This window comes from Gadus morhua, chromosome 2, assembly GCF_902167405.1.
Source record: "Gadus morhua chromosome 2, gadMor3.0, whole genome shotgun sequence".
Taxonomy (NCBI): domain Eukaryota; kingdom Metazoa; phylum Chordata; class Actinopteri; order Gadiformes; family Gadidae; genus Gadus; species Gadus morhua.
In genome coordinates this window covers 8822513-8850012 of record NC_044049.1, presented here as the reverse complement: position 1 = coordinate 8850012, position 27500 = coordinate 8822513, and the positions used below count along the sequence as shown (strand labels likewise).

Sequence of the window (27500 nt, the reverse complement as noted above, 5' to 3'; positions counted from 1 at the left end):
TTCTGACGAGTTGATATTTTGACAGCGCGTCTGCAGTCTCCGATGAGACGGATGCACATGAATTTTAAATTGCAAATGGCTCAGTTTATGGCCATATGATAATTCACACATGGAATAAGGTTTTCTTCCACAACTTCAGAAATACTGAGTCCTCAAATAAATTTCGGCAAAGAAAACGTTTATGATATAACATATGATATGCGGTAACTGTGGTTCTATTTAATAATATACGCAATACATTATAAAAATTGTTTCTTATCAGTATTGTATGCATTATCGTTATCGACTTGTGTTCCTAATATGCATGCGTCCCCACGTTAATATACATTGCCATGGACTGTATTATGCGTTACGTGTTTAGTTTGCGTGTGTTTAAACAGATGGACGCACACACGCGGCCCGCACGCGCGTGTGTGTGTTACACATACACACACGCGCGCCCGCATTCATTCATTCTTTTTAACACTCACTCGCCGTAAAACAATGTTTTCTCACGATCAAATTCTCATCAATCATAAAAGTTATGGGCATGTGCACGATGTCTGTGTCAAGAAAATATGTGTTTGCTGTACGGTGTTTGCAGATGCATTGATTTAAAAATACAACTTATTACCCATGTATCAGCTGTTATTTCCCAAATAATTTAGCAAGAATGTGTGGCTAGGTAGATGAGAGAAGCAAAGTGTATGTGCGAGGTGCACAAGCAACATTATGCATGCGCCCTTAAAATAGCATCTGAACAACGTGCCACTGACTTTAAACCAGGTATTTTCTGGTTTGTAGCGCAAGTGGTTTATGAAACGTCAAAATAGCACCAGGGAACGTTTGCGCCAGAACACGCCTCCTCCTTTCGCCGAGCCGCCCCTTGGGGCGCATGATCATTCCCTAATTCACGACGCGTGGCGCATGAAGGAAAAGCACGCTCTGCGCCAGTTGCAAACTAGCAACGACACATGCGCCAGTGATTAAGTCAATTGCGCCGGAAGCAAGATAGGGCCCTATATCTCACTGTTTGTGATAAACCCACACTGTGTTTTACCTTGTAATATCTCTTTGCCTGTGTGCCGGGATCACTTCAAGGTCTTTGATATTGGTGAGGAGGAGCACGACATCATTCTCCAGAAGGTCCACGAGTCCAAGGTGAGCGACTGCGGGGCTACCTTAGTTTTTATAGCTTAAGCAAACATTTCCTAGAACATCGCTCAAACATGAAGTGGCAGCGGACTCAGGTTAACATTGTGGACTGATCAACTTCACATTCCTATGTTTTAGAGTTTTATTGTATCCACAATAAACCTAGGTTCATATAGAAGTCAGGAGAATGTGGTGATGGTGATGTCATATTTAAATATACAAGGAGGCCAGTGGGAGGAGACCAGTGCCCCAGTTGTCATCGTGGGAGTGCATGATTATTATTATCAAGATTTTACGATGATAACTATTATTGTTAGTACTATGATTATGAATAATATTATATTACCAGTTCTCAGAACAACCTTTCATACATTTGTATTGTTTCCTGCTGCTTTTTTAACAAACTTGGAAGTGGGCCTCCTGTTTCTGGAGAAACAGGTTTTTTTTGATAATCAGAATTCTAGGAAGGAGGTTGGACGTGTTATCCCCATGGTTACGACCCACAGCAAATTTGCGATGCTTAGTTTCTGCGAGCACCATCGTTGTGTATGAGTGTTATAATGAGCAGTGTTGTGTGTGTCAGCGAGCTTAACCCTCTCGCCCCATCAACATCAACCGATGCACAGAGGGAGTTCCACACACACACACACACACACACACGCTTCTGCCGTGTCCCTTTGTTCTTTCGCGACAGCAAAGTTCCAAGGCATAATTTTTCCCTTCATGTTGTAATTAATGCGACTTTAGTTTGTAGTCGGCGAAGACTAGCAAAACATAGGCTTTTAAACAATTCCTCTAAATGACGGCCTTATGACAAAAGTGACAACATGACAAAGATTACTATGTTGAGGACAATAAGACATTGCCGTGTTAAAAACAATTTAGGTTCACTGCCCCTTTAAGTGGTGGGACGCTCAAACAGTGTGTTAACGTAGCATAACAGGTACTTGCTCAACAGTGATCCTTACAAAGAACAAGCCGATTGTTAAACTCTGCATTGTGTACATTTGCTTCACAGCAAGCTTCTTTCTCTCTGAGGGTGTCTGTCATTAAAGCCAAGAATCTCATGGCCAAAGATGCAAACGGTAAGTCCTTCTCTTTTATTCAGTACATTATCTGAAGTTTCCGACCCGTGTCCCTCGCAGCAGACTCGTAATTAGTGTTATGAGCAACAGCTGTGTTTGTCCTACGATGCAATCCAAGAGCAAAACAATCACCAGCCAAGGCTGGGGAATCAGCCTTTAAAGAGCGAAACACAAGAACATTAGAACACAACGTATAACTCAACATTTGACCTTTCAATGGTCCAATTATGAGTCCCATTTTGAGTTCAATTAGGTTAACAGGACTATACCAGGAAATAAATGATTAATTCACTCAATGATGATTGGGCAGGGGAGCCTACCCTTATTACCTTTTCTGTTTCATGACGGCCCCTATGGCTCGCTCAGGCTACAGCGACCCCTATTGCATGCTGGGACTTCTGCTGGGCCAGAGCCCTAGGGAGCCCGAGGAGAAGAAGGAGAGGAAGTTCAGCTTCAGGAAGAGGAAGGAGAAGCTGGAGAAGCGAGCCAGCACCAAGGAGGTGCTGGCGGCCACGTGCATCCAGGTGACCGAGGTCAAACCCGAGACCCTCAACCCGGTCTGGGACGCACACTTCGTCTTGTGAGTACCCTAACGCCGCCTCCTCCACTTTCTAGTGGGGACCGTTCATAAGCAGGGGCTGAAGCAGTTTAGCCCCTCCTGGGGGGGGGGGGGACCGGTCATAAGCAGTTTGTCTGTTGGTGAGGAAATGATCCATGCGTTGTCATGAACGTTATACTGTGACGGTCAAATTTCTCGTCTGTGATTGATGTAGTCCGTCTTCTCTTATATAGTCGAGCACCGAATTCAGGTTTTTCCGTGTTTGTATTACCCAGCAAAACCATGTGGCTTGAGATGTTTTTAACCTCCTGTCTTTTCCCTCTTGCGGTTAACAGTGACATCGATGACGTCCACAACGATCTGCTGCATCTCGATATATGGTCAGTGGTCATTACGAATAAACAACACATCCCTCATCCTTACGCAAGACTAGATTTCCACTCTGGTTTGCTTGCTCTCCCGGTTGACAACTCGGGGCTTTATTTACGACGGCATGGGCAGACACTCACCTGCTGATTGCTCCTTAATCCCTGACTTGCTGTCATTTCTCCCGTCCATTGAGACACCAGAATGTATTGTTTAAAGGCCATCTTCCACAGAGCCCTATCCTCGGTAAAGCCTTCTGCCGTGACCTGCAGTAACCCCGTTGTTCGGTGGCATGACTGGAATTAGAACTGATGTTGCTCATAAGGAGCAATGTAAGGCTTATTTCTTTCCCCCCTAGCTATCGCAGACTAAATCTCTATCTGTCTTAGGCTGGGATAACATCTCACGGCCCCTTATCGAACATGGTTGTTATTTCAAAACCGGGAAACTAAATAAAAACGTATAGTGTGGATTCGACGAGAATTTATTTTCATTGGACAACCTTGAGGGGGGGAAGGAAAGTAAGGGTCGGACAATAACAAAACGGCACAATAAATCACAAAGCGGTGAACGGAAGGTAATGTGTCATAAGTGATCTTGTTGTTGGTTCTTTCTGAAGGGACCACGACGATGACGTCTCCGTGGCTGAGGCCTGCAAAAAGCTCAACGAAGTCAGCGGCCTCCGAGGGATGGGCAGGTAGAACCAAAACGCCATTTGGTTTCTGTTTTCCGTTCTACCATTGAGCATACATTTTTTCTAAAAGGTTACATGTAGCTTTTTTAATGCCTTCCCTCTTTTCTTCAAAGTATTCTCGCTCTTTCCAGCAGTGAGGATTAATTAGTGTCTACCCAGCTGACTTGATCAAATAGAATATATTTACGTCACACCACCGCGGCCAATTTCATTTAGATTTTGCTCCGTTAAGTCCCTTGATAATCCACATTACCTGAGTTAAAAAATGGGGACCAAAATACTCTGCAACTGGAGACTGGGATTTGTATCCCATAGAAATCACTGAAAGAGGTGGAACAGCTAACACAACCTTGATCCTCACAATGTGTGTGTGTGTGTGTGTGTGTGTGTGTGTGTGTGTGTGTGTGTGTGTGTGTGTGTGGCGGGGGGGGGGGGGGGGGGGGGGGGGTGTGGCGGGGGGGGGGGGCAAATACAGTTTTCTTTTTTTTCAAGGATTTGAACAAGGATCTAAGACCAGAAGTAACCCAGCAGGTTTCATTATGCTTATATACATGTTCAGATTGATTACAGACTGTGTTTTCTTACCCAGAGATGAAGTAGCAGTTAAGGTCCCCGGCTCAGGCACTGCACGTTCCCATAGTAACGTGACATTTGATCTCCTCCTTAGTCTCCTTTCAACTCTCACACCCTTGATATTCCAACCCAGACTTCCTGACATTAGTTATCAGAATGTGGCCACATTCTCTATATATAGAATGGAAAATTCAATGCATGAATAACCCTAACACAATTAAAATGTTCTTAATAAAAAAGAAATATCGCCATATTAGCAATGTACATTTTTCCTTGTACGTATCCATCTTCCGATCGGTTAGTATATAATAACAAACATAAATATCGAATAATAAAGCCACACTGTTGGTTGTCCATACGGTGAGGTCATGACCCCTTCCACGCACCCGGATGCCCTTATTTTCTTATTTCTTCTTGTAATCAGGTATTTCAAACAAATCGCCAAATCGGTGCGCGCCAACGGATCGGCGTCGTCGGGCTCCGAGGAGAACGCCGACGACTTCCTGGGGTGTATCAACATGCCCCTGAACGTGAGTCCCCAACGCCATGGCAACGGCTCCATGAACTGAAGCATCGAGCGACAAAGATCACCTGAAGTTATTGTTGCTGTTGTTGTTGTTCCTTTACAGGAATTACCCGTGAACGGCTTTGACAAGTGGTTCAAGCTCGAGCCCCGATCGAGTGCGTCTAAGGTTCAAGGAGAGTGCCACCTCATCATGAAGCTCTTCACCAATCAGGTTTGCACATTCTGCCGGGTATAGATTTGCCGTATGGACATACATGCGGACAGACATGTTAGACATTGCATGTTAAAAGAAGATGGAGGTAGGAGGTGAATTGCGCTCTAAATATCTGCGATAAACTATTTCTCCAGAGGGACACAACCTTGACAAAGAGGGAGACCAACGTGGCCATTCACAAGAAGTTACTGACCCAGATTCTGGAGTATGAGCATGCCAATGTAAAGGTAAGTAACAACAACAACATCCACCACCACAACAACAGCACCATGTCCTTGGTTTGGTCTCTGGTGATGGTGTCTGGGTTATTAGCCGAGGTTTCATTAGCCTCCAGCTGCTGTAGGCACGATTGGAGAGTCATTAAGAGAAAGCAGAGAGCAAATTTATAATTTAAGCAACTAGCCAAATGCCCCCCCCCCCCTCTGTGCTCCCTCCCTCCGTTACTCCACCATTGAGAAGGGTTGCATCCACCCACCTGTGGTGGAGCTAGGAGGCTAAGGCTTTGAACGCTAATGTGATTGACAAGCAGGATGTATTCGATTGGACCAATCAGGAAAGGGATGCCGATGGAACAGAAATGGTCCGGGAGCGGTCAAAAAATAAATATAAATTGGCTCATTGACACAGAGCAAGTCACCCAGAACAGAAATCCTCACAGAGCACTTCACTCGCTAATAGCTGACGAATCTCTGTGACATTGCCCACTGGAAAAAAACAACTCATATTACAGCCCTTAAATCCTACCTAGGACACATGCAGTCTCTTACAGCGCGAGTACACCTCATTACCAGTACACCCATTGCGCCGTGATGAGCCTCATTATGTGCCGTGGTCTTTCAGAGAGAGCCCTATAACTGGAACGGACTGGTGAGCCCCCCCGCCTGGACCCTGCTCACACACCACGCTGTGCAGACCGACCTCTCCCCTCTGCAGCAGGCCATTATGTAAGCCTTAGCATAGCACACACACACACACACACACACACACACACACACACACACACACACACACACACACACACACACACACACACCGAGCAGCAGCTTTATTGGGTGGATGAAATGACACTATCCCACTCTGCTGTGAAATACACTACTTGAAATGCTACAAACATACCACACGCACGGTGGTAGATAATGTAGTGTTGTACAGCTGCAGAGGCCACACAGTAGACACACACACACACACACACACACACACACACACACACACACACACACACACACACACACACACACACACACACACACACACACACATATACAGACAGAATAATCCAGTAAAAGCTGTAGAGACACATACCTATAGTACAGAGACACCATACTACACCTGGCTACACACCTACACCTACACGCACGCACGCACGCACGCGCACGCGTGCGCACGCTCAGAGGGTGAGGAGCAGGTAGCTGTGCAGTAAGACATGTTGTGTCTGGTCCCGCCCCCCTCCCCGCCAGCCGCTGGCAGTGCTACAGCAGCCACCACCGCGGCCAGAGGCTCTGCTACTCCCTGCTGCTGCGCCTCCTGCGGGCCATCGACGCCGACTGGGACCCCCCCGCTGTGCGAGGGGACCTGGTGAGTTCACACACACACACACACACACACACACACACACACACACACACACACACACACACACACACACACACACACACACACACACACACACACACACACACACACACACACACACACACACCACAGACCCCACGCCAGCGGGTTACCGCCAGCAAATCGCCAACCTCTCATCCTCATCTTATTATCTCCTCCTGGTTGACATCCGTCACAGTTTTTCCGCCACCCTGCAAAAACGTCTCAATGCAGCTGTCTTGTCTGAAGCTATAACTGGTGGTTTTCTTCATTTTCCTTCTGCTCCTCCTCCTCTTCCTCCTCTTTCTTCCTCATCCTCCTCCTCCCCCTCCTCATCACCTTCCTCCCACTATTCATGCCTCTCCTCCCGATCCTTCTCCTTCGATTCCTCACCTTCTTCTCCCTCCTCCACCTCCTCTTGCTCCTTATACTCGCCCTGCTCTTCCTCTTCCTCTTCATCCTCCTCTTCCTCCTTCAACTCCTCCCCCTGCTCCTCCTCTACCTCCCCATCATCCTTCTCCTCCTCTTCCTGCCTCTCCTCCCCATCCTCCTCCTTCTCCTCCTCCCCTTTCTTCTCCCTCCTCTCCCGCTCCTCCTCATTCCCGCCGTCTCTTCCTCTACTTCAAACTCCTCCTGCTCCTCCCCTTTCTCTTCCTTCTCCTCGCCATCGTTCTCCTCTTCTCCATTTTCCTCCTCCTCCTCCTCCTCCTCCTCCTCTTCCTGCTCCTCCTCATCCTCCTCCTGCTCCTCCCCCTGCTCACCATCATCCTCCTCCTCTTCTACATTTCCCTCCTCGTCTTTGTCCTCCTCCTCCTGCTCCTCCTCCTGCAGGAGCGTCAGCTGTCAGACAGCTTCAGGCTGTACACGGAGCACTGTCTGTGTCTGATGAAGAACATGCGGCAGGTGTTCCCCTGCACCAGCCCGGCAGCCATCACACGCTTCGAGCTCATGCTCAGGTAAAACTTAAACGGGCAGAAAAGTGGTCTCTAGTGGGTTTAAGGCTTGGCAATTTGGAGAAACCAGACAGGGAAAGCTTCATTTTAAAAGGTATCAACCCCGAAAAAATAACACACCTCACTTCAGGCCTCCCTTACGCAGCTAAAAATACACCAGATACACCAGACTCGCTCGCTAACTTTAGCAATAGATCTGCCTTGCCTTGGTGAAGACTCCTATCATGTGCTAAGCGTGGATGGGCTGGAACACGGTAGGTAGGTAAACCCTTCAATCATTTTATTGATCTTTTCCAAATTAGATTATTGGACGGGCTTATTACAGGCCTGTGACGGCAACAGATAATAGATTTACTTCATCAATTTCATTGATTTATTGTGTCTCTCAGGAATTCCCAAAAATATGAAATGAAAGGTTCTTAAATAATTGCCTACTTTAAGGAACCGATTTAAGAATGAGAATGATTTTATGTATCTTATTTATCTTATTTATCTGAGACTAAAGAAGTACTTTGCAGACCAACTCGTTTTTATATACTATATCTCACAGGCGGTTTCAGGTTTCCCCCCTGAAAGACCCATTGGTTAAGACCAGTGGAGCCGGGTAAATGAGGGAGGTACAAAGTTCAAAAGTCAGTTCAACACAAAACAGGCCAACCGTGCATTTCTGACTCATCACACACAATGTCCAACACAGTTATCTGCAGAGATTTAGATCTGGGTTAAAAACCCAGTGTCTGCAGACTACTTTTAGACATCTTTGAGCAAGTTAGGCTCTCCCCCCTTAGCTTCATCTTATGTGAGCTATTATAGAAGAAGAAAACAATCCAGTCTCTCTGAATGAAAGCTAGCTGTAAAATCTTCAATAGAAAGGTATTCATGAAAACATGATTGTTGTTGATAAAAAAGTAAACCACCCCTAGCTTTCACCACAGTAGACTTGGTGTCATCACACATGCCTGTGATTTCATGCCAGAAATACACTCAACCTTTCCCTTGCATAGAAACTTGGACTACAAACAGTGAGTCTATCCGACTCTATGGAGGAGTCAATTGGAAAGTGTATACCACAAGCTCCAGGGAAGCTCCTCGAAGCTCCAATTGCTCACTGTGTGAGTGCCAAAGAAATCCAAAGACATTATTTAGGGGATGTTTAGAATGAGGTTCGCGTTTGCCGCATGAAAGACATTTCAGTTCAAAGTCACGTTGCACACTCACATCCACTTACAAGAAACTACGGGTGACATCTAAAGAAATGTATCCCGCCACTGAAAAAAAAAATACTTTTTCTTTGTGTGTATGTGTTTGTGTGTGTGTGTGTGTGTGTGTGTGTGTGTGTGTGTGTGTGTATGTGTGTGTGTGTGTGTGTGTGTGTGTGTGTGTGTGTGTGTGTGTGTGTGTGTGTGTGTGTGTGTGTGTGCGCGCGCTATTTGTGTGTGTTTAGGGGCGTTGGCTACATGCAGAGCATGCAGGCATTCAAGACTGTATGCCCGCTTCGAAATGAACTGCACATGGACATCACCACCGTTGTTAAGGTAAACGTCAACGAGACGGAACACATATTGAGGTGGGCTTATCTACGTTTACTTACAAGTTTTCCCGTCCATTTTTTTGAACAGAAAGGTACAGCGGAGTGGTACGAAAATATTATCTCACAATACAAACCAGAAGAAGGGGTGAGTTTATTATATAAAAAGAAGAAGGCTTTACTCTGTTATTTTGTCTCCTAAAAACTTGAACCCTGAACAAGTCTAACAGCCTGAAAATGACTACACAATTATACACTCTCACAGTCTCACACACTCCTTCCTTCTACTACGTTAGCCATTGGATCATCGTGCTATCGTGTTCTGTGTCTGTTCGGCATGTGTGTGTCCCCAAGTCTCTGGAGGAGCAGCTGAAGATGCTGGTCCATGTGTTGGATGCGGTGTGTGCGGACGCGCAGAAGGCTCACCACACCTACAACAAGCTCTTCCACAGGTCAATCCGTTAGCCAATCAATGTCCACCGCATTGCAGCTCGATCGATCCTAACCGCATACGAATGGACCGGTTGACATTTAAAAAAAGTGTTGTCTTTGTTTGTTTTTGTCACCCACCGGACGCTTGGACCCACACAGTGCCGTGAAGGTGGACTTCTTCAGCGTTTCGTACCGGCAGTTGGAGAAACTGGTAGGGGTGTTAGAAACAACAGCAACGTTATGTCGTTCAGAAATAACAAACTCTGGCGCGTTGCTTTTGTTGTTTTGTTGTTTTTTGCTCCGTCGATAATCAAATCAAATATTCATCCGACTGTGAGACTCCCTGCGTTTGTGTCTGTGAGGGTATGCATGGCTATATATATATATACAGTATACTCTAAGTAAGTGCTCCTTCAAGAACAAATTAAACCTTCACTTTCCCCTTCATTTACAGCTGACACTTTTATCCCAAGCGTTTGATAAGTGAGGCTTAGAACAATCAAAAGCATAAAGTTTGGGAACACAGCTGGTCACAGCAGCGCTAGGAATCAGAACAAATGTGTCATTAATGCCATCGGCGTGGATAATAGTATTAGTTCCATACGTAGCTATTTATAGCTCTGGATTCCGAAACGCATTGAGTTGTACTACTTCAATGCACACCTCCACTGTTAACGTTATGAGAGGATAAAATCCTAAACCAATGCATTATTTTCTCCCCATACGTTCTTCAATACACAACCCACTTGTACCCTCATATTTTACAAACAATTTTGTAGCACAGCTCTCATTTGACCTTCATCTTCCAGGACTGCTCGTGGCTCATGCGCCGAGATAAGAATTACCCATCAGCGACATAAAACACAACCCTCTGAATCCGACCTGGCATCTGAACCAGCCGGCTGTCTGACCCCCACCCCCCCTCCCCTGCAGGTCGCGGACGACGTGAACATCGCCATGGAGCGGGTGTGTGGCACCCTGGAGCAGGAGAACTCCAAGCTGACTCAGGGCATGGGGGAGACCATCTTCGAGCTCTTCATCTCCCTCAAGATTCTCAAGGGCTACCGGGAGTTCCTGCCTCTCAAGTGAGCCCTGCGTCAGCGTGCCGCTCTGTTTCCTAAACGTCCGCTACAGAGAGGGAGTAACGCCGGAAAGTCGTGATGCCCATTGGCAGTCGGCACATGACACTCACAGAAATGTAGTGGAGCCCTGGGGCTCCACACAGGTTTATTACTACATCTTTTGTGTAATATTTGATTCAGTCCACCGGGATATGGTTTATTTTTGTAGGCCGTTTGGTAATTGTCGTACGGGGAAGGTAGCACTATCATCAAACTGATAACAAAACGGGAAAAAACTGCTTTTTGGTTTCAAACAGGGATGCTAAAATGCTAGCCCTGACCGGCTTCCATAACTGGTTCAAGTCCTCCATCCACAAGTGGCTGCAGATCGTCCATGAGCGGTCAAGCGATAGGATCCGTCGTGCAGTGGACATGGACAAGGTAGGGGACGTCTCTGTGTTGCTTTATACATACAGGGCAGTGGACAAGGTAGGGGACGTCTCTGTGTTGCTTTATACATACAGTGCAGTGGACAAGGTAGGTGATGTCTCTGTGTGTCTCTATGTAGCTATACACACAGAACAGTGGACTAGGTGGGGGCTGTCTCTGTGTTTCTCTGTGCAGCTATACACACACAGAGCAGCGGACTAGGTAGGAGATGTCTCTGTTTTCTCTGTGTATCTATAGATACAGAGTAGTGGATAAGGTAGGATGTGTCTCTGTGTATCTATAGATACAGAGCAGTGGAGTAGGTAGGGGATGTCTCTGTGTCTCTGTGTAGCTATAGATACAGAGTAGTGGCAAATGTAGGAGATGTCTCTGTGTGGGTGCAGAGTAGTTACTCCTGGCGTGAGTTATGGAGGGGTGCATGCGCAGGTTCCAGGAAATAGTTGTAAAGGTTTGATTTGATTAATGATTCATGCTTTGTTCAAACCTACAGAACATAAAAGACACTGTAAAATACTCATATTGGTATATACAGTACAATCCAAGCTTCTGTAGATAGGATATTGATAGTTGGAAAGAGAGAGAGCTGAAAAGAGCAGAATAGTGCACGAGTTTAAAGCGCAGCAACCCAAAAACATCGCCGCCATCTCAAGTGGTCTAGAATCGAAACGGTCTCATTACAGAGGCAAGCGCAGTCAACTAGAAACAGATAATCTCACAGCACATTTTACTCACTTAATGGCTGACGGATGGCTCTGCAATTTCCCGCAAATTACACTTGGATAGTCGGCTCTTAAATCGAACAGAGAGCACCTTTAAAGGACCCCCCATTTTACCACCAGGTGTGATGTTAACCCAGAAGTATGCGGATAGATCAGTCTAGAGGTCTACAGTCCAGTGGGTATGCTGGTAGCTTGATCAAGCTATCGTACATGAGGGTGGACTCTCCCATGTCCAAGTCACTAGAGGGTAGGTGGTGAAATGGCTTGTAATGGCTACCCACATTGCACCCGGTGGTAAAATAGGGGAACAGAAATATAAGTTGGTCCCAGCTTCTTTAATTTCAAATGCCTCAAAGCCCCTAATGTATTAATAATGGTGCTGGATTAAATATGCTAAATTATTATTACATCATACACAAGTACAGCATTTGTTCAAAGGAAGACATTTCTGGTTTGGTGTCAATCCTTTAGCCATAATGACGGGCCTGTAGGGGAACATGAGACAAAAAAGGTGCATGGAAATCACTTTAATAGAGTATACCAAGCCTTTATACTGCATAAAACTTGCACATCACAATGCCTCATAGGATTATCTTTTTTAAATTAACATAAAAAATATCCCGGCCAACTTCATATCTAGCAATACAAGGATCATCACGTCGTGATGTCACGATGTGCAAGCCCTATAGCTAGAATGGGAGTGGTATATTAGATTAGACAGGATAAAAAAAATACAATACACTACAATAAAAATACAAAGTACTGCAAACAAAAATGTACGCTGAGGTTAATGATAAACTAAATGCTAAAGTACGAGACAAGACAAACAGAACAAAAAAACAACAAACAGAAGGAATAAGCAATACAAATGATAAATTATAAAGTGTCAAGTGTAAATTGTAAAATATTGCCATAACGTATGGAGCCGCTCACTGCCTGGGTGGATGTGTCGGCGGGCAGTTGGAGCCCCTGCTGCAGGACAAACACAGCAGCTCGGCGGAGGAGGTGACGGCCTGCTTCAGCCAGGTCCGGGAGATCTGGTCCCAGCTGGCCTGGCCCGACTCGGCAGGAGCCTTCATCTTTGTCACCCGCCTGACGGATGTGAGCCCCCCCACCTCCGCGCCCACCCACAAACAACCATGTACACACACACGCACGAACACGCACAGATGCACACATTCAGACGTGCACCTCCTCAAAAGCAAAACATAATGTGTATGTTCGTAGACACACACACACACACACACACACACACACACACACACACACACACACACACACACACACACACACACACACACACGTGTACACTCGTACAGTAACACACAACCACATGCCACGAAAAACCATAAAGAAACATGGTTAGAGTCATACAAATTACACCCGGTTACACACTCTGACAGCAGACACACACAAAGATACATTTGAAAACACACACACACACACACACACACACACACACACACACACACACACACACACACACAGACACACACACACACACACACACACACACACACACATGCACAAATACTAGTAAAACCCATTTAGACACACAACTCTAGCAAAACACAGCTGCATGCAGGGACCTGCACACGCTCTTTTAAAAGCCTCTTCAAATGAAAACAATCATAAATTCCTGTTTTTCAGACAGAAAATTGATGGCTTGTGATTTTGTTGGTAATTACGTCTGATCTGAGTTTTCGCATGTATTTTCTGCAGAACTTCTGCAGTGAGGCGGTGTGTTACTCTGAGATGATCACGCGCAAGATAGAGAGGAACCAGCAGGGGCGTGACCACAAGAGCCTCACTGTGCAGGTACTGCCCCTGGGAGGACCCCACCAGACATTGTGTGTGTGTGTGTGTGTGTGTGTGTGTGTGTGTGTGTGTGTGTGTGTGTGTGTGTGTGTGTGTGTGTGTGTGTGTGTGTGTGTGTGTGTGTGTGTCTATGTGTGTGTGCGCGTGTGTGTTTACGTGTGTGTCTGTGCATTAGGGATGGGCAAAATGATTCTTTTCCGGGAACTAGTTCTTTCAGTTCAGTTCACTATAACGATTCGTTTATTTGATTCGTTCGTTTTGATTCGTTCGTTACGTCAGATTACATCTTAAAAAAAATAAAAAATAAAAAAACTTTTTTTTAATTAATTGGTCCGGATAGGACCGTCAAGACCGCAGTCCGCAGTTTGGAGATGCCTGCTATATAATATTTCAAACGTCCCACCAATATTTATACCACTTGCTTACTCTCTATATTTCATTCATGGTTTTACATTTATAATTTTATTTTACTTTACATTTAATTCTTCATTGTTCAGGCATTACAGAACTTGCATGGTCATAAATAAAAATACGAACTGCAGTTTAATTTCTTTGTTTGTTCTTAAATTTACGTAGAATGGAGCAAAGACTCCTGGGATTGGGAAATGCGTTTATCCAATAAACAGATGGAGGTCAAGTCTATTTTCGAAAAAATGTAGGGGGATATATGAGTCGAATGGTATGACCCAAGATACGTCAGACAGAGAAAGCGCGCATATTCGACGGTACCGCCTTGTCATTGGTTTACCCAGGTGCCATTCCAACACCATTGCTACCTCTCATTGGCTGAATCTTTGAGAAAGTTGTAGACTCAATCAATGGAAGTCGCGGGGAGACGGAGCTCTGTTCGTTTGTATATTTTATTTACGTGACCATATGTTTGGTTTATGTTAAAAAAAAAGAATCAAAGAACCAGTTCTTCTTGTTTTGGAGAACCAGTTCTTGTCGTTCACGTTCGGGATTCGTTCGTTGTAACGAATCAGTCGCGACCGACACATCCCTACTGTGCATGGGTGTGTGTGTATGTGTTTACGGTTGTTTTTTTTGTGTATGTATGTGCACGCATATGTGTAAGTGTGTGTGTGTGCACCGACGTGGTTGGGGAAAAACTCTGGGTAAACTCCGGAGGGTTGGATTCAGACATTTGCATTCACACATACAGCCCCAACTTGGTATTATTATTTAGAGAATGCCAGACTTACGGTGCGTGTGTGAAAGGCCTATAGATTACCCTTTTTTTATTAACATCATACTCGTCGTCGTCGCCATCTCCCTGATGCAGACTAGATGGCGGTTGACCCAAAGGCCGTGTTCCCGATAGATGTGTGGGTGTGTGTTTTAGCACCAAACCTTTGCACATCACAGTCAGAAGCATAACAAACATCAAAACATGAATAAATCATTCATAATAAATTAACCCTTGCATTTGTGTAATTGAAAGTGCACATAGTTTAGGTATTAAGTTGTGAAGCGTGCATCACTTTTTTTGAGATTAATGAATATTAGTAATTAACTTCTTATTATGAAGGGTTATCAAGGTGTGCATTTTTACATCAGGGAACGACATTCCATGAAACCCATTGGAGTCTTACGGAATTTCAGTCTTTCCTTTTAGACTTTTGTCAATCTTGTCTTCCAATGTAGTGTTCTCAAATACGAATACATCAACTCCAAACGCATGCTATAGTAATAATGGTATCTCCACGGTAACCAACTTAGCGATTTCTTACAACGCGAGACCCAAACATAAAACATAAACAAAAAAACCTAGCAGTGCAATTTCAGCCTTTATTCCCTTCAAGCCAATTCTCCTCCTGGCTACGTAGCCAAGCGGGTGACCGATTTCCCAACACTTCCGTGGCCCAGCCAGTGACCCATTATGCACACTTGCGTTACGGCGACAGTTAGGCGACGGTGCAGATGAACGGAGCTACGGACGTTTCAGACTTTGATGAAGCACAAACTACACTAAAAACTGCAATGGCGGAAGGATTCAGACCAACAGCCCTTACATTAGATTATTATCTGACGTTGGAAGGTGGCTAAGTTTAGTTGTTGATGTTGATGATGAGGATGATGATGATTAAAGGGATACTTCAACGATTCCGAACCGGTGTTCTATCATTATAAAATCACTATTGTAATATAAAAAAAAAGTAATTTTTTCCTCATTCTAACCCAGTCTTCCCTTGGACCAGCTTTCCTGATCTAATTTTCTCTTGAGAAGATGTCAAATGACGCGTTTGATGTAATCTCAGTAAAACTTTGCATGCCTGCTAGAAGGGCTGAGGACTACAAACCACTGGTTCCGCAAATTTGTGAGCCCACCTATAAGGAACGAGGCGGGGCGGGAGCTCGCGTACGAGATGTAAACAATTTCCGCCATGTTTGTTCACCATTTAGCTAGAGAACAAATTTGCAACGGGAAACAGCCGAAGTGGATTTTTGAAAATCTATAGCTGGATTCGGACATTCAGGGCTATTTGTACGAGCCAGAATACAGCCAGGAAGAATTGAAACAAATAGAGGAGGAGGCTACTGCGGCTGCAGCTGAACAAGCCTCGCCTGCTGCCGAGGACGAGGAGCCGGAGCGCGCCGGTTTGCTCTGTTCGCCTATAGACACTAACTCAGACACACTAACACAGATTCAGACACTAAATGGCTGAATCTGGGGAGGACGGGGCCATGTGTGTAACCTCTCACCCAGGCTTTACGCCTCATCTGAACAGTTGGGTATTGGATACATATTGCTGGACCCAGAAAGTGAACTGGAAACGCACCATCCACATCCTTAATTTTTTCCTGAATAAAACTTCAAATTCATGTTGGTTGTTGTGATTTGTTTACTAGGCCTAACCCAAGTGTTGCTATACTAAAGTAGGCCTACTGTATAAGTTAAACACTTATTTCAACTTGGGAGAAAAGGTTGAGTACAAATACTTGATATGCTGAGCTACTGTAATTAGCTAATGTTTTTATGCTTTACAGTAAAATGCAAAAATGCGTTTGAAAAAACAAGAGCAGAAGTCGAACTAGTCAACGTATCACAGGGATATGTTTACACAAAGTTGAATCGCGCTACCATTCGCGCTAGGACCATGGGTCCTTCCCCCTCCAAACGGAAACAGGCGGGCAGTGCAGCGGGCGCAATGCACTGTGGGAGTTGGAGGATTTCTTACTTTTGAGCCAGAGAGACACGTTCTGCCCTTTCTCAGGCTAGGTTGAACCGATTTCAATTTTTTCTGCACATTTATAATACATAGAATTATTGACCTCATATAACCTTCATATCTCCACCGGTGAAGTATCCCTTTAATATTGAATACTGAAGCCTGACGTTACAACAACAAATCACCAAATCGTAACCGAGAGACTGCTCTCGCAAGCCGTTGCACCTCACAGCATAATAACCCCCGGCTATACATCTGCACTCCTTATGCTCCCCTCCAACTCAGACTCTGCGTAGACTTCCTTCCTTCCTCCTTTGTTTTTTCTTCACTGCTTTTTGTCCCCTTGCCTCCTTCTACCTTCCCCCCCGCCCCCCCGCCTCCCCCCTACTGCCTTCCACTCTTCCACCTCTCCTCTACTGCTGCACGCACCTGGGGAGGGGTCTCCCTCTCTCCCTCTCTCTCCCTCTCTCGCCCCCTCTCCACCCCTCTCTGCTAGCTGTGCATCGCCCTGAACAACATGGAGCGGGTGCGTCTCTTCCTGGGCCACCTGCCCCGGGACCTGGAGTGGCAGGTGGTGGAGCGGGCCATGGAGGAGTCGTGCGGGGCGGAGGGCAAGGAGCAGGTGTACAAGGCGCTGAACGGGCAGCTGTACAACATGGACCTGGACCTGCAGAGGGAGGCCCAGCGGCTCATCACCCTGCTCACCGACAAGGTAGCGGGGAGGACACGGGCGCGGAGCGTCGGTTCTGGTGCAAGGACGCCTGTGTGTGTTGGCAAATGCTTTTCCGTTTTCTTTTTATTATCGTAAATGACCCCTCTAATGGCTTCTTCTGAGTCATTGTACCAAAGACAGGGGTCACCGTAGGACAGACACAGGGGTCACCGTAGGACAAAGACAGGGGTCATCGTAGGACAAACACAGGGGTCATCGTAGGACAAACACAGGGGTCATCGTAGGACAAAGACAGGGGTCACCGTAGGACAAAGACAGGGGTCATCGTAGGACAAAGACAGGGGTCACCGTAGGACAAACACAGGGGTCACCGTAGGACAGACACAGGGGTCACCGTAGGACAAACACAGGGGTCACCGTAGGACAGACACAGGGGTCACCGTAGGACAAACACAGGGGTCACCGTAGGACAGACACAGGGGTCACCGTAGGTCAAAGACAGGGGTCACCGTAGGACAGACACAGGGGTCATCGTAGGACAAACACAGGGGTCATCGTAGGACAAAGACAGGGGTCACCGTAGGACAAACACAGGGGTCACCGTAGGACAAACACAGGGGTCACCGTAGGACAAAGACAGGGGTCACCGTAGGACAAAGACAGGGGTCACCGTAGGACAAACACAGGGGTCATCGTAGGACAAACACAGGGGTCATCGTAGGACAAACACAGGGGTCATCGTAGGACAAACACAGGGGTCATCGTAGGACAAACACAGGGGTCATCGTAGGACAAACACAGGGGTCATCGTAGGACAAACACAGGGGTCATCGTAGGACAAACACAGGGGTCACCGTAGGACAAAGACAGGGGTCACCGTAGGACAAAGACAGGGGTCACCGTAGGACAAGAACAGGGGTCATCGTAGGACAAACACAGGGGTCACCGTAGGACAAACACAGGGGTCACCGTAGGACAAACACAGGGGTCACCGTAGGACAAACACAGGGGTCACCGTAGGACAGAAACAGGGGTCACCGTAGGACAAAGACAGGGGTCACCGTAGGACAAAGACAGGGGTCATCGTAGGGCAAACACAGGGGTCATTGTAGGGCGAACATAGGGGTCATCATCAAACACAGGGGTTATCGTAGGACAAACACAGCAGGTGTCACTGGAGACTAGTTATGGGTCTGCTCCTTGTACGTACCAATGTTTAGGTAGTAGAATCAACTGGTGACGGTAGCACGCGTAGAGCATGGACCCTTGTCGCAGAGCTGTCATAGGAAGTGTGTAGCCCCCAACGTTAACATGAGGAAGGTAGGCATGTGTTTAACATATGTGTGTCAAAGCTCCCTCAATGGTCAATGTGTTGTCTTCACTAGTCCACTGCAACCGTTCCCTAAAATGAGCGAGCAACTAATGAGCGAAATGAGCGACGCCTCTGTCAAAAACGGTCGAGTCGGTTTCAATAAGCGGAGGCCAGTGGGACACCTCGTCACCTAATCAGCAAGGGACCAGGCAACCACATCAGACAAAGTAGTGCAAGCAGTAGCATGTGTTTAACCGAGACACAGAGCGGTTCAATTCAAACCAATGGAGTTTGGAGTTTGGTTCTCCTTTCAGGGAAAGTCCCACTTTCAACATTAGAAAATACATTTTCTGGTAGACATTAAAAAAAATATATATACATATATTTAGGGATGTGGCTATACTGTATTGCTGTCACCCATTACAATCATACTTGGGAGCAGGGATATAGGTTAAATATATGATTGACGCGACCTGTTGTTAGATTTCAGCTTATTTCTAAACTGTTGGTATAGACTCTGCGTTGTGTATTCTTTCGTCGTAGTAGTAATTCTTGAGGTGGAAATCAAGAGAACTGGACAGGTTGGATCAGAGGGTCGAAAAGATTGTTTATTCGAGGACGTAATACAGAACAGGTACAGACTTAGGTGGAACAGTCTTAGTGTAGGTGGTGAGGAGCAGTCTCCCCACGTGCTCCTTGGCCGTCGATCCCTCTTCCCACCGAACCAATGGTTTGGGGCGAGTATTATAGGAAATAAAGCGTGAATAACAAAATAACAGATGCAATGTCTCCCTTGATAAGGTATATGGCCCTGGCTATGTCCAAGATGACCGGGTTGGTTCATCCTTGTTCGGACATCACAAATGGCGGAATGTTGGAAATAACACCTTGTATCGGTAGGAGAGGCACTGGCCTGTTCCTAGACTAAGAAATGTGAACACGGAGATACGCTAAAATTCACCAACATTCTACAATGGTTACCCATAAATGTCAATAAGGGTAACTATTATCAACTAGTACTGAACCTATCGAGGCCAATTTGAGTCTCATCCTATGTTTTTAAAACTTGTGGGCATTTAAGTTGAGATTTTGACCAGGATCAATCCATAGCACTAGACCTACTTTGTAACTCACTATATTGTGTTTCATTTCAACTAAAATGTTTTAGTGTTTTGTTTTCCGTTTTTTCCGTTTATTTTATTAGGAAGGTCTGTATAAACAGGTCAATTAAACCATATTTTTATAAAGAGAGAGACCAGTTCAAGAACATTACAGCACATAACAATGACTATCACTTCTTCATATTAATACTTTTAATCATTGCATTCTGCTATACTTGTTATCGTAATCCTAGTCATCATGATAGTAGTAGTATCTGAGTGGAATTGTTTTCAGTCGGGGAGAGGAAAGCCGTTAGAAAGCGCCGTTGTTTCATGATTAAGATGTGCGATGTTATTCATAATTACATATAATCAGTGGAATAATTATGTATCGGATCTGCGTGTCGGTGCCTCGGGCAACATTACACCTTACAACGCATAACATGAATAATCCCCTGTAGTAGTAAATACATGTCTGCTTCCGTTTCAACGGTCGGATCCAATCGGTTGAAGGCACACACAAGATGTTATCACTCCGTGTACCTGGCTACCTCCATTACCTACACGGCTCCAAGAGTGTTGAGGACTGACGCCCCGCCCAGGGCGGCAAACCACGCTTCAGAAAGTCGCTCTCCATATGGTCTTTTGAATTACAGTTACTTTCATAACTGACATTTCCTCCCAGATGCTCCCGGAGCTACGCCGGTACATCCAGCACATCAGCCTGTCTCCGGACTCCATCAACAACGACGAGGTAATGGTCTTGATCACGGTGGAGTCCTCCATTTTTCCAAGCCCTCCATTTTCTGCTTCCTCCTCATACCCTCCCCCCCCCCCCCCCCCCCCCCCCCCCCCCCCCGCCTCTATTCAACCACCAACCTTCTCTTCCAGGCAGTGGCTCCTCTCATGAAGTACTTAAACGACACCATGGTCATCTTTACCGAGTCACTCGTAAAGGAGAATCTGACAAGGTAATTATCCCTGATCCTCCTCCTCCCCTCTCCTCTCCTCTCCTCTCCTCTCCTCTCCTCTCCTCTCCTCTCCTCTCCTCTCCTCTCCTCTCCTCTCCTCTCCTCTCCTGTCCTATCTCCTCCTCTCCTCTCCTTTCCTCTTCTCCCCTGTTCTCCCCTCCCCCCTCTTCTCCCCTCCCCCCTCGTCTCCCCTTCTCTTCGTATTCTAAGGATTAATCATAATTAACCCCTTGTGACATCTTTGCAGAGAAATTTTAACACATAATTATCTCATCCACTCTGATCACTTATGTGAAGCGGGGTCAGAGCAGCCGGTTGGAAGGAGTAGAATACAGGAAAGGAACAAAAAAACATCCAATGAAGTACAATATATGGATTAGAATGGATCAAATATATCGTATATCAAAAGCCGGTGAATTATTTAAATGATAAAACATTGAATAAATCACTATAATAAGGATGTATATAATAAGGGGACTGTCAGGGCTGTGAGGAACCAGGTGTGTGTCTGATGGTGTGTGTGTGTGTTGTGTGTTCCCGGCCCAGGGTTCTTCAGAGCATGTGGAGCCTTCTCCTCCAGATGATCCTGGACACGGTGGCGGAGAACAGAGGAGTGCAGGAGGAGTTCTACAACCGCTTCCAGTACACCGTGGAGGTCAGCACCAACCGGGGCGCAGCTCTCCCGAGGATCTCAATGTCTTGCCCAGCCAAATTGCTGCCCGACCTCCCTAACCTGCTCCCCGAGTTGTATCCAGAAACAATGGGTTCCTTTGGATAAATATATTCTATAGGAAAATCTCTTAAGAAATCTTCACTCCTTACCTGCTCCTTAATGACATGCATCTGATCTTCCTGTGAGTCTCCTTGGATACCAGGGTCTCCTTGGGAGGGAGGGAGGGAGGGAGAGAGAGAGAGAGAGAGAGAGAGAGAGAGAGAGAGAGAGAGAGAGAGAGAGAGAGAGAGAGAGAGAGAGAGAGAGAGAGAGAGAGAGAGAGAGAGAGAGAGAGAGAGAGAGGGAGGGAGGGAGGGAGGGAGGGAGGGAGGGAGGGAGGGAGGGAGGGAGGGGAGAGAGAGAGAGAGAGGTTTCGTAACATACTGTAGAAAGTGAGAGAAAATGAGAGCGCTAGGGAGGTGAGATGTATATATATCAGTGGCGGCTGGTGGTTTTTAAAGTGAGGGAGGAAGGAATTGGCCTGCCATTGGCCTGCTTGCACTGTTGGTGTATGGTGGCATAAGAATGTGAGACTACAAAATAGCAGGGAGGGAGTTATGTGAACAAAATGTATACAAAGCCACCAGTGGCATCACTGTAATTTGAGAAGGAAAGGATGCAAAGCATATTAGTCAAATCAGGCCTACTATTGATTTGTAAAAGTAAATAAAAAAATCTGGGCCTATTATTGGGCCTATTTTTGCCCTCACTGACTGAAGTTATTTAGCTATGTTTATTTTCAGTTACAATTGCTTGTAATGCTACCAGTAAGTCATGCGTACCTAGCAAACCATGTAGCACTCACAACACTGACGGTGCCATTACTTCTGATGACCTTGATTTTGGGAAGTGGTCTACCTCTTTCTGAATGAATGGAATGGTTTTTGTAATAAGACGTTAACAATGTCCTCCGTTTCCAATGTTTCCATTGTGCATTTAGGATCTCGCTATCGCAGATTTCACTTACTCTGCGTCTCTCAGACTGAGCACCGCGGCAATGCAGACCGGGTTTGTTATCGACAGCGTTGCCAGATTGGGCAGATTTCCCGCCCAATGATAATTTTTCCAGCCTAACATGGTTAAAAGTAGCCCAATTGGGTGGGAAATCGGACCAATCTGGCAACACTGCTCAACATCCAGGGATCCTGCTTATTGGTTCATAGCGCAGACGGATAGATTTTTGCGCGAATCAGACCCCTTAAGGTCCCACCCACTCAGAGGAGGATTTTCCTCCTCTCTTCCATTGAAACCCATGTTATCCACCGGCCGCCAGTACTTTCGGGAAAATGAATGGGAGTGGACGGCGGCGGAGGGAGGACGTTCCTCCCTGAAGTAATTGTCAATAGGCGATAGGGGGTGCTAATGTCCCTTTACCCAGGGAAACGAACATTATATATTCAAAGGCAATAAAGTAGTCATATTTAAGGGCATTAATTCATTACAATAGTCGGGGCAATCTAAATGTTTTATTCTCAACAATGTTAGGGAGGATCTTCCTCCCTCTCCTCAATGGAGAAGCCTCCACTGATATATATATGTGTGAACTCTGTACTGAAAGGCTCATCATTATTCCCTGGCCAACATAAATCATCGAATGTACTAAATAAAGAAAAGATAAATTAAAATAATTTCTCCCCGGAGTCCTGGCAAAGACATGCCTGTTGGTTGGGGTCCTGTCAGGCAAATGCATCCATCAAGGTGGGGGAAAACAGCACTTCATGGATATTGGCAGTGTGCTCCGTGGGCGGGCTGGGCCCTCTGCTTTGGCACATGATTATCCCATTAGGCTGCATGGGGCTCCATCCTGTTAGCCTGATTGCTAGAATTCAGAAAAAACGAGACGGACACAAAATGTAAAATAAAAGGCCCTGGACTGCTAAGTTGTTTTTCTGCCGTTCTTCGCAAACACGGTTCTGTTTTCTCCGTTCTTTATCATGAATATGATTATAGTTATTATTATTCCAATGTGCCCTGCATGCAGACCCTGCTGCAGTTCTTCCACGCCGAGGGAAATGGCCTCACAATAGAGGACATGAAGAACTCAGACCACAAGGTAAGTGACAAACTAGCTTTCCCAGGGAAAAAACGTGCGATGTGGGTTGAGGTTGTCGTTGATTTTTCCTCTTATTTGTGTTTGTCCTTCACCGGCTTTCTCATCTGCTTTTTCTCCCAGGTCCTGGAAGAGGAGCTGAAAATGAACAAATGCTCGTCCTCTGAGTTGATTGAGCAGTACTTCCTGGAGAAGATCTCCCAGCAGGTAACCTAGTGCTGATATCGCCCTGGGCCAAACCAGCATCGATCCATGCGAAAGCCCTGTGCTTGAGCTCTGAGCTGCAGGAGTCTCCCCTTATTCTCCCCTTATGACCAGGTAGTACTCAAATTTACCAATGGCAGTCGACAGGTAGGTACATCTTGCTGGAAAAATAACATCTAACCATGGCTCTGGCATTAATTGGAATGGAGGGAGCAGGGTGGCCTAGTGTTTAGGGTGCCTCCCAAGCCAAAGGGTTCTGGGGTTCTCACACAATACTCTATGCTTGGAGACACCCTTGAACAAAACGCCCACTCCCTACCTATAAATAGAGAACTCATAGCTGTCAGTTTCATCTGGACAAAATGCTTTTGTAACTGCCGTGCCACTGTAATCTACGGACATGGTACTTAAAGAGCAGCCATTTTGGACAATAACAATCACAATCCCGTCTACCCTTTTCAGAGGACTCTGAAGCACACGCGCTTCGGCCGAATCAGTGTCAAGTGTTACTATGACGCCCCGGAGCAGCGTCTCACAGTGGAGATCCTCCACGCCGCTGACATCATCGCCCTCGACGCCAACGGTTTGGAACCATTTTTATTTTTATTTGTAGAATATGTTGCTTGAGTCCTTCAGAGGCCGTTCAGACGGTACCCTTGTTCAGTCCTGGTTCATAACCAGACACTCTTTGTGCGCCAGGTCTGAGCGACCCGTTTGTCATCGTGGAGCTGTGTCCCCACCACCTGTTCCCTCTGGCGAAGAGCCAGCGCACGCAGGTCAAACTGAAGACCCTGCACCCGGTCTTCGACGAACTGTTCCACTTGTGAGCTCCGTTTCCGTTCCCCTGTCGTCTGCTGTACAATAACAATGTTTATTTGACCAAATTTGGTATTTAGATCTGCCCATTATAACATCACAAGTGGACGTGTCCACCTAGATGTACGCTGGATCGATCAATCTACCAGCCTACCCAGTGGACTGTAGCAAACGTTGCTCATCTATCCGTCACACATCTAGGTGGACGCGTCCACTTGTGGTGTCATAAGGGGCAGATATTCAAAACGGCTTGTAACAGCTAATCTCACTCACACCTGGTAGCATGTCATGGGACCTTTAAGCTGTGGTGAGGAGCAGAGAGGCAGTCGATCTGAAAGCACCTCCACTAGGGGAACGTTTTGACAGCCTATCGATAAAGAACGACCCTGAAGCACTTGTCAACGTTTTTTATCCCATTTCCTCTTCCTTTGTGATTTGTGACCCCCCACCCCCCTCCAGCCAAGTGAGTCCCGAGCAGTACAGACACAGGTTTGCATGTCTGACCTTCACCGTCATGGACTACGACTGGCTCTCAACCAACGACTTCGCCGGGGAAGCCTTGGCCCCCCTCAGTGACTTCTGCTGGCCGGGGCGACCCAACGCATCGGCGACCGGCAAGAGCGTCCAGCCGGTCATCCTGCACCTCTCCCGCAACAAGCCCAGCGGTACCGCCACCACTTTGATTCATATTTGGTTTAGTTTTTTTCAACTCCTCTCTTTAGTCTTTTAATGTGATGTGTAAAGTGTCTTCAAACACTCAGAAAGGAGCTACATAAATTAATTGATTGATTGTTTTTTTTATTATTATGATTCTGACCTGCGGTGTCCTAGGCAATGTGTTCTTTCCCTCTCTTTGCTGTCTGTCTTCACTGTCCTGTCCATAAAGGCAGCAAAAAAAAGCACATACTTTATCAAAAACTGACTTGTACAATACATATATGGGAGCCGTCTCGGGGGGCAGACAGTAGCTATTGTTTTAAAACGTTTCTGTGCCAAATAAATCTTTCGTTTTTTCCCAAGCTAGTGAAAGAAAACAAATTACATTCATGCACCGTTATAACCATACGATTATAGTTAAATCTCCGATCGCTCTACAAGTATGGAGCGGAATTCACCCCCCATATACTTTGGGCTTTAGACTGAAACAAAGAAAGGAGGGGGTTCTCAATCCTTCGTCGAATCTTCAATCATTGCTTCTCCCCCCCCCCCCCCCCCCCCTTCTCATCCAGAGAAGCCAATCATGAGGATGCTGGAGGCACGCACTGGAGACAGGGAGGCACAGGAGTTGGTCCGCCGGCTGAAGGAGATCGAGAAGTCCATGGACGAGGAGTAAGGGGAAGGGGAGGCGGCGGGTCGCTCCCGTGGCTCTCCTCTGCAGCACGGCTTGCTGCTCCGACCGCATTTTGTGACCACGTGCTTTTGTACTTTGTTGTATCACGTATGCAATATATGACGTTTTTCTTTGTTTTCGTTTCTTATCAAAATCTATCGTACGTGCAGTCATGATTATGCCAAAATGACCACCGCGCAAGAAGCAAAAGAAGGGAGGCGCTGAGGTGGTCACCGTTCTCCGGAGACTGTGGAAGTGTCGCATCCCGTCACTGTGCGTCTCGGCTTCAAACTATATTCGAGAATCTAATGACTAGTTGATACTGAATGTTGCTAACTACTCTATTTTCTTTTTGTAAAGAGTTCATGGTTATCTCTGTCGTTTGTACAATCTTTGATATAATAGATTTAACTATTTTGTGGCAGTAGCTTACATGGAACAGTATTAGTCTCAGTAAGTATTGAATCTATACCTCATACGCGCTCGTGAGTTGTGAAGACACTGTTACAAAAACACATTTCTGAAGTTGCACAGGAACTAACTGACCCAGTATTGACCCACTCAGACGATCTTAGTAAACGGATTCCTAGAGAATAACGATATAGCAGGGTGTTTTTTGCAGGAGAAACCAGAGGTGTTTTCTTTGCCCTTTGTTAATCACAATACTAAAGGATGGACTGTCATTATTTTGAAAGCTGCTCTAAAAGCTGAAGTGGCTGGAGTGGAAGGCCATGGATCTCATTCAAGATGACAAGCCTGTGTAGCAGCATCAAGGGATAGCAACAAAGACATTTGTTTGCTGTAGAAGCTTCTTTTGAGAATGCCAGAGAGCACATGGGTAATCGGTTTATTATAATTTTGTCCTTTCACTGGACATAACATAATGGTTTGATACGATAAGGCATGTGAGCATTGGAAATGCTTACACACCATTGAAATGCAGTATAAACTGATTAAGGATTTACACACACGGCTTCTTGAAAGTAGATATTTCCTTATGTTTACAAGTGAAACATGATTACCATAATTCATTATAAACACATGATTACCTGCTAGCTATTTTGTTGAAAGCACAACATACATTTCTCAAGCTCACAAGAAACCATGGCTTCTCTTGCTTTCCAGACAAAGTAGCAATGATTTTTTTTATCGATTGCAGCTTAGCTAGCATGCTAAAAGTATATTAGCTTGCAAAGTTTAACTGTTTCTGATGTAGCATATGCAAGCAAAGAAAAAATAAATAGGAAAAATAAAATAAATCTTCAAAGAAATTCAGCAAAACAACAAAACATCGATATCTGGTGTTTTAATGTATTTTTGTTATTTTCGGTTTTATTATATTGTTGTTTATTGTTTTAATAATCACTGTTGTATTATATCAAGACAAAAATTATTGGTGGGGAAAGGTGCTTCTGTATCAATGGTTAAAGAAGTAAATGAAATACAGATGAGAAATGTTT

General features: G+C 45.7%; 1 protein-coding gene across 2 annotated transcripts in view; it reads left to right on the top strand.

Annotated features, from left to right (window-relative positions):
* The window catches only part of baiap3 (BAI1 associated protein 3), a 45359-nt gene that overhangs the window by 16765 nt on the left and 1094 nt on the right, over window positions 1–27500 (top strand). For both annotated transcript variants that reach the window (XM_030342421.1, XM_030342416.1), the window contains 29 exons: window positions 1081–1140; window positions 2153–2219; window positions 2586–2799; window positions 3114–3158; window positions 3764–3841; window positions 4836–4941; window positions 5041–5148; window positions 5286–5378; window positions 5992–6095; window positions 6609–6726; window positions 7573–7697; window positions 9139–9229; window positions 9314–9370; window positions 9577–9674; window positions 9814–9865; window positions 10588–10739; window positions 11033–11156; window positions 12845–12985; window positions 13607–13702; window positions 17369–17584; window positions 20643–20711; window positions 20849–20928; window positions 21475–21583; window positions 23622–23693; window positions 23814–23897; window positions 24357–24477; window positions 24594–24717; window positions 25170–25375; window positions 25940–27500. The exon at window positions 25940–27500 is cut by the window's right edge and continues 1094 nt beyond it. In XM_030342421.1, coding sequence (XP_030198281.1) covers window positions 1081–1140; window positions 2153–2219; window positions 2586–2799; window positions 3114–3158; window positions 3764–3841; window positions 4836–4941; window positions 5041–5148; window positions 5286–5378; window positions 5992–6095; window positions 6609–6726; window positions 7573–7697; window positions 9139–9229; window positions 9314–9370; window positions 9577–9674; window positions 9814–9865; window positions 10588–10739; window positions 11033–11156; window positions 12845–12985; window positions 13607–13702; window positions 17369–17584; window positions 20643–20711; window positions 20849–20928; window positions 21475–21583; window positions 23622–23693; window positions 23814–23897; window positions 24357–24477; window positions 24594–24717; window positions 25170–25375; window positions 25940–26043 — 3114 coding nt within the window. In that variant the 3' untranslated portion in view covers window positions 26044–27500. The remainder of the gene's footprint in view (window positions 1–1080; window positions 1141–2152; window positions 2220–2585; window positions 2800–3113; window positions 3159–3763; window positions 3842–4835; window positions 4942–5040; window positions 5149–5285; window positions 5379–5991; window positions 6096–6608; window positions 6727–7572; window positions 7698–9138; window positions 9230–9313; window positions 9371–9576; window positions 9675–9813; window positions 9866–10587; window positions 10740–11032; window positions 11157–12844; window positions 12986–13606; window positions 13703–17368; window positions 17585–20642; window positions 20712–20848; window positions 20929–21474; window positions 21584–23621; window positions 23694–23813; window positions 23898–24356; window positions 24478–24593; window positions 24718–25169; window positions 25376–25939) is intronic.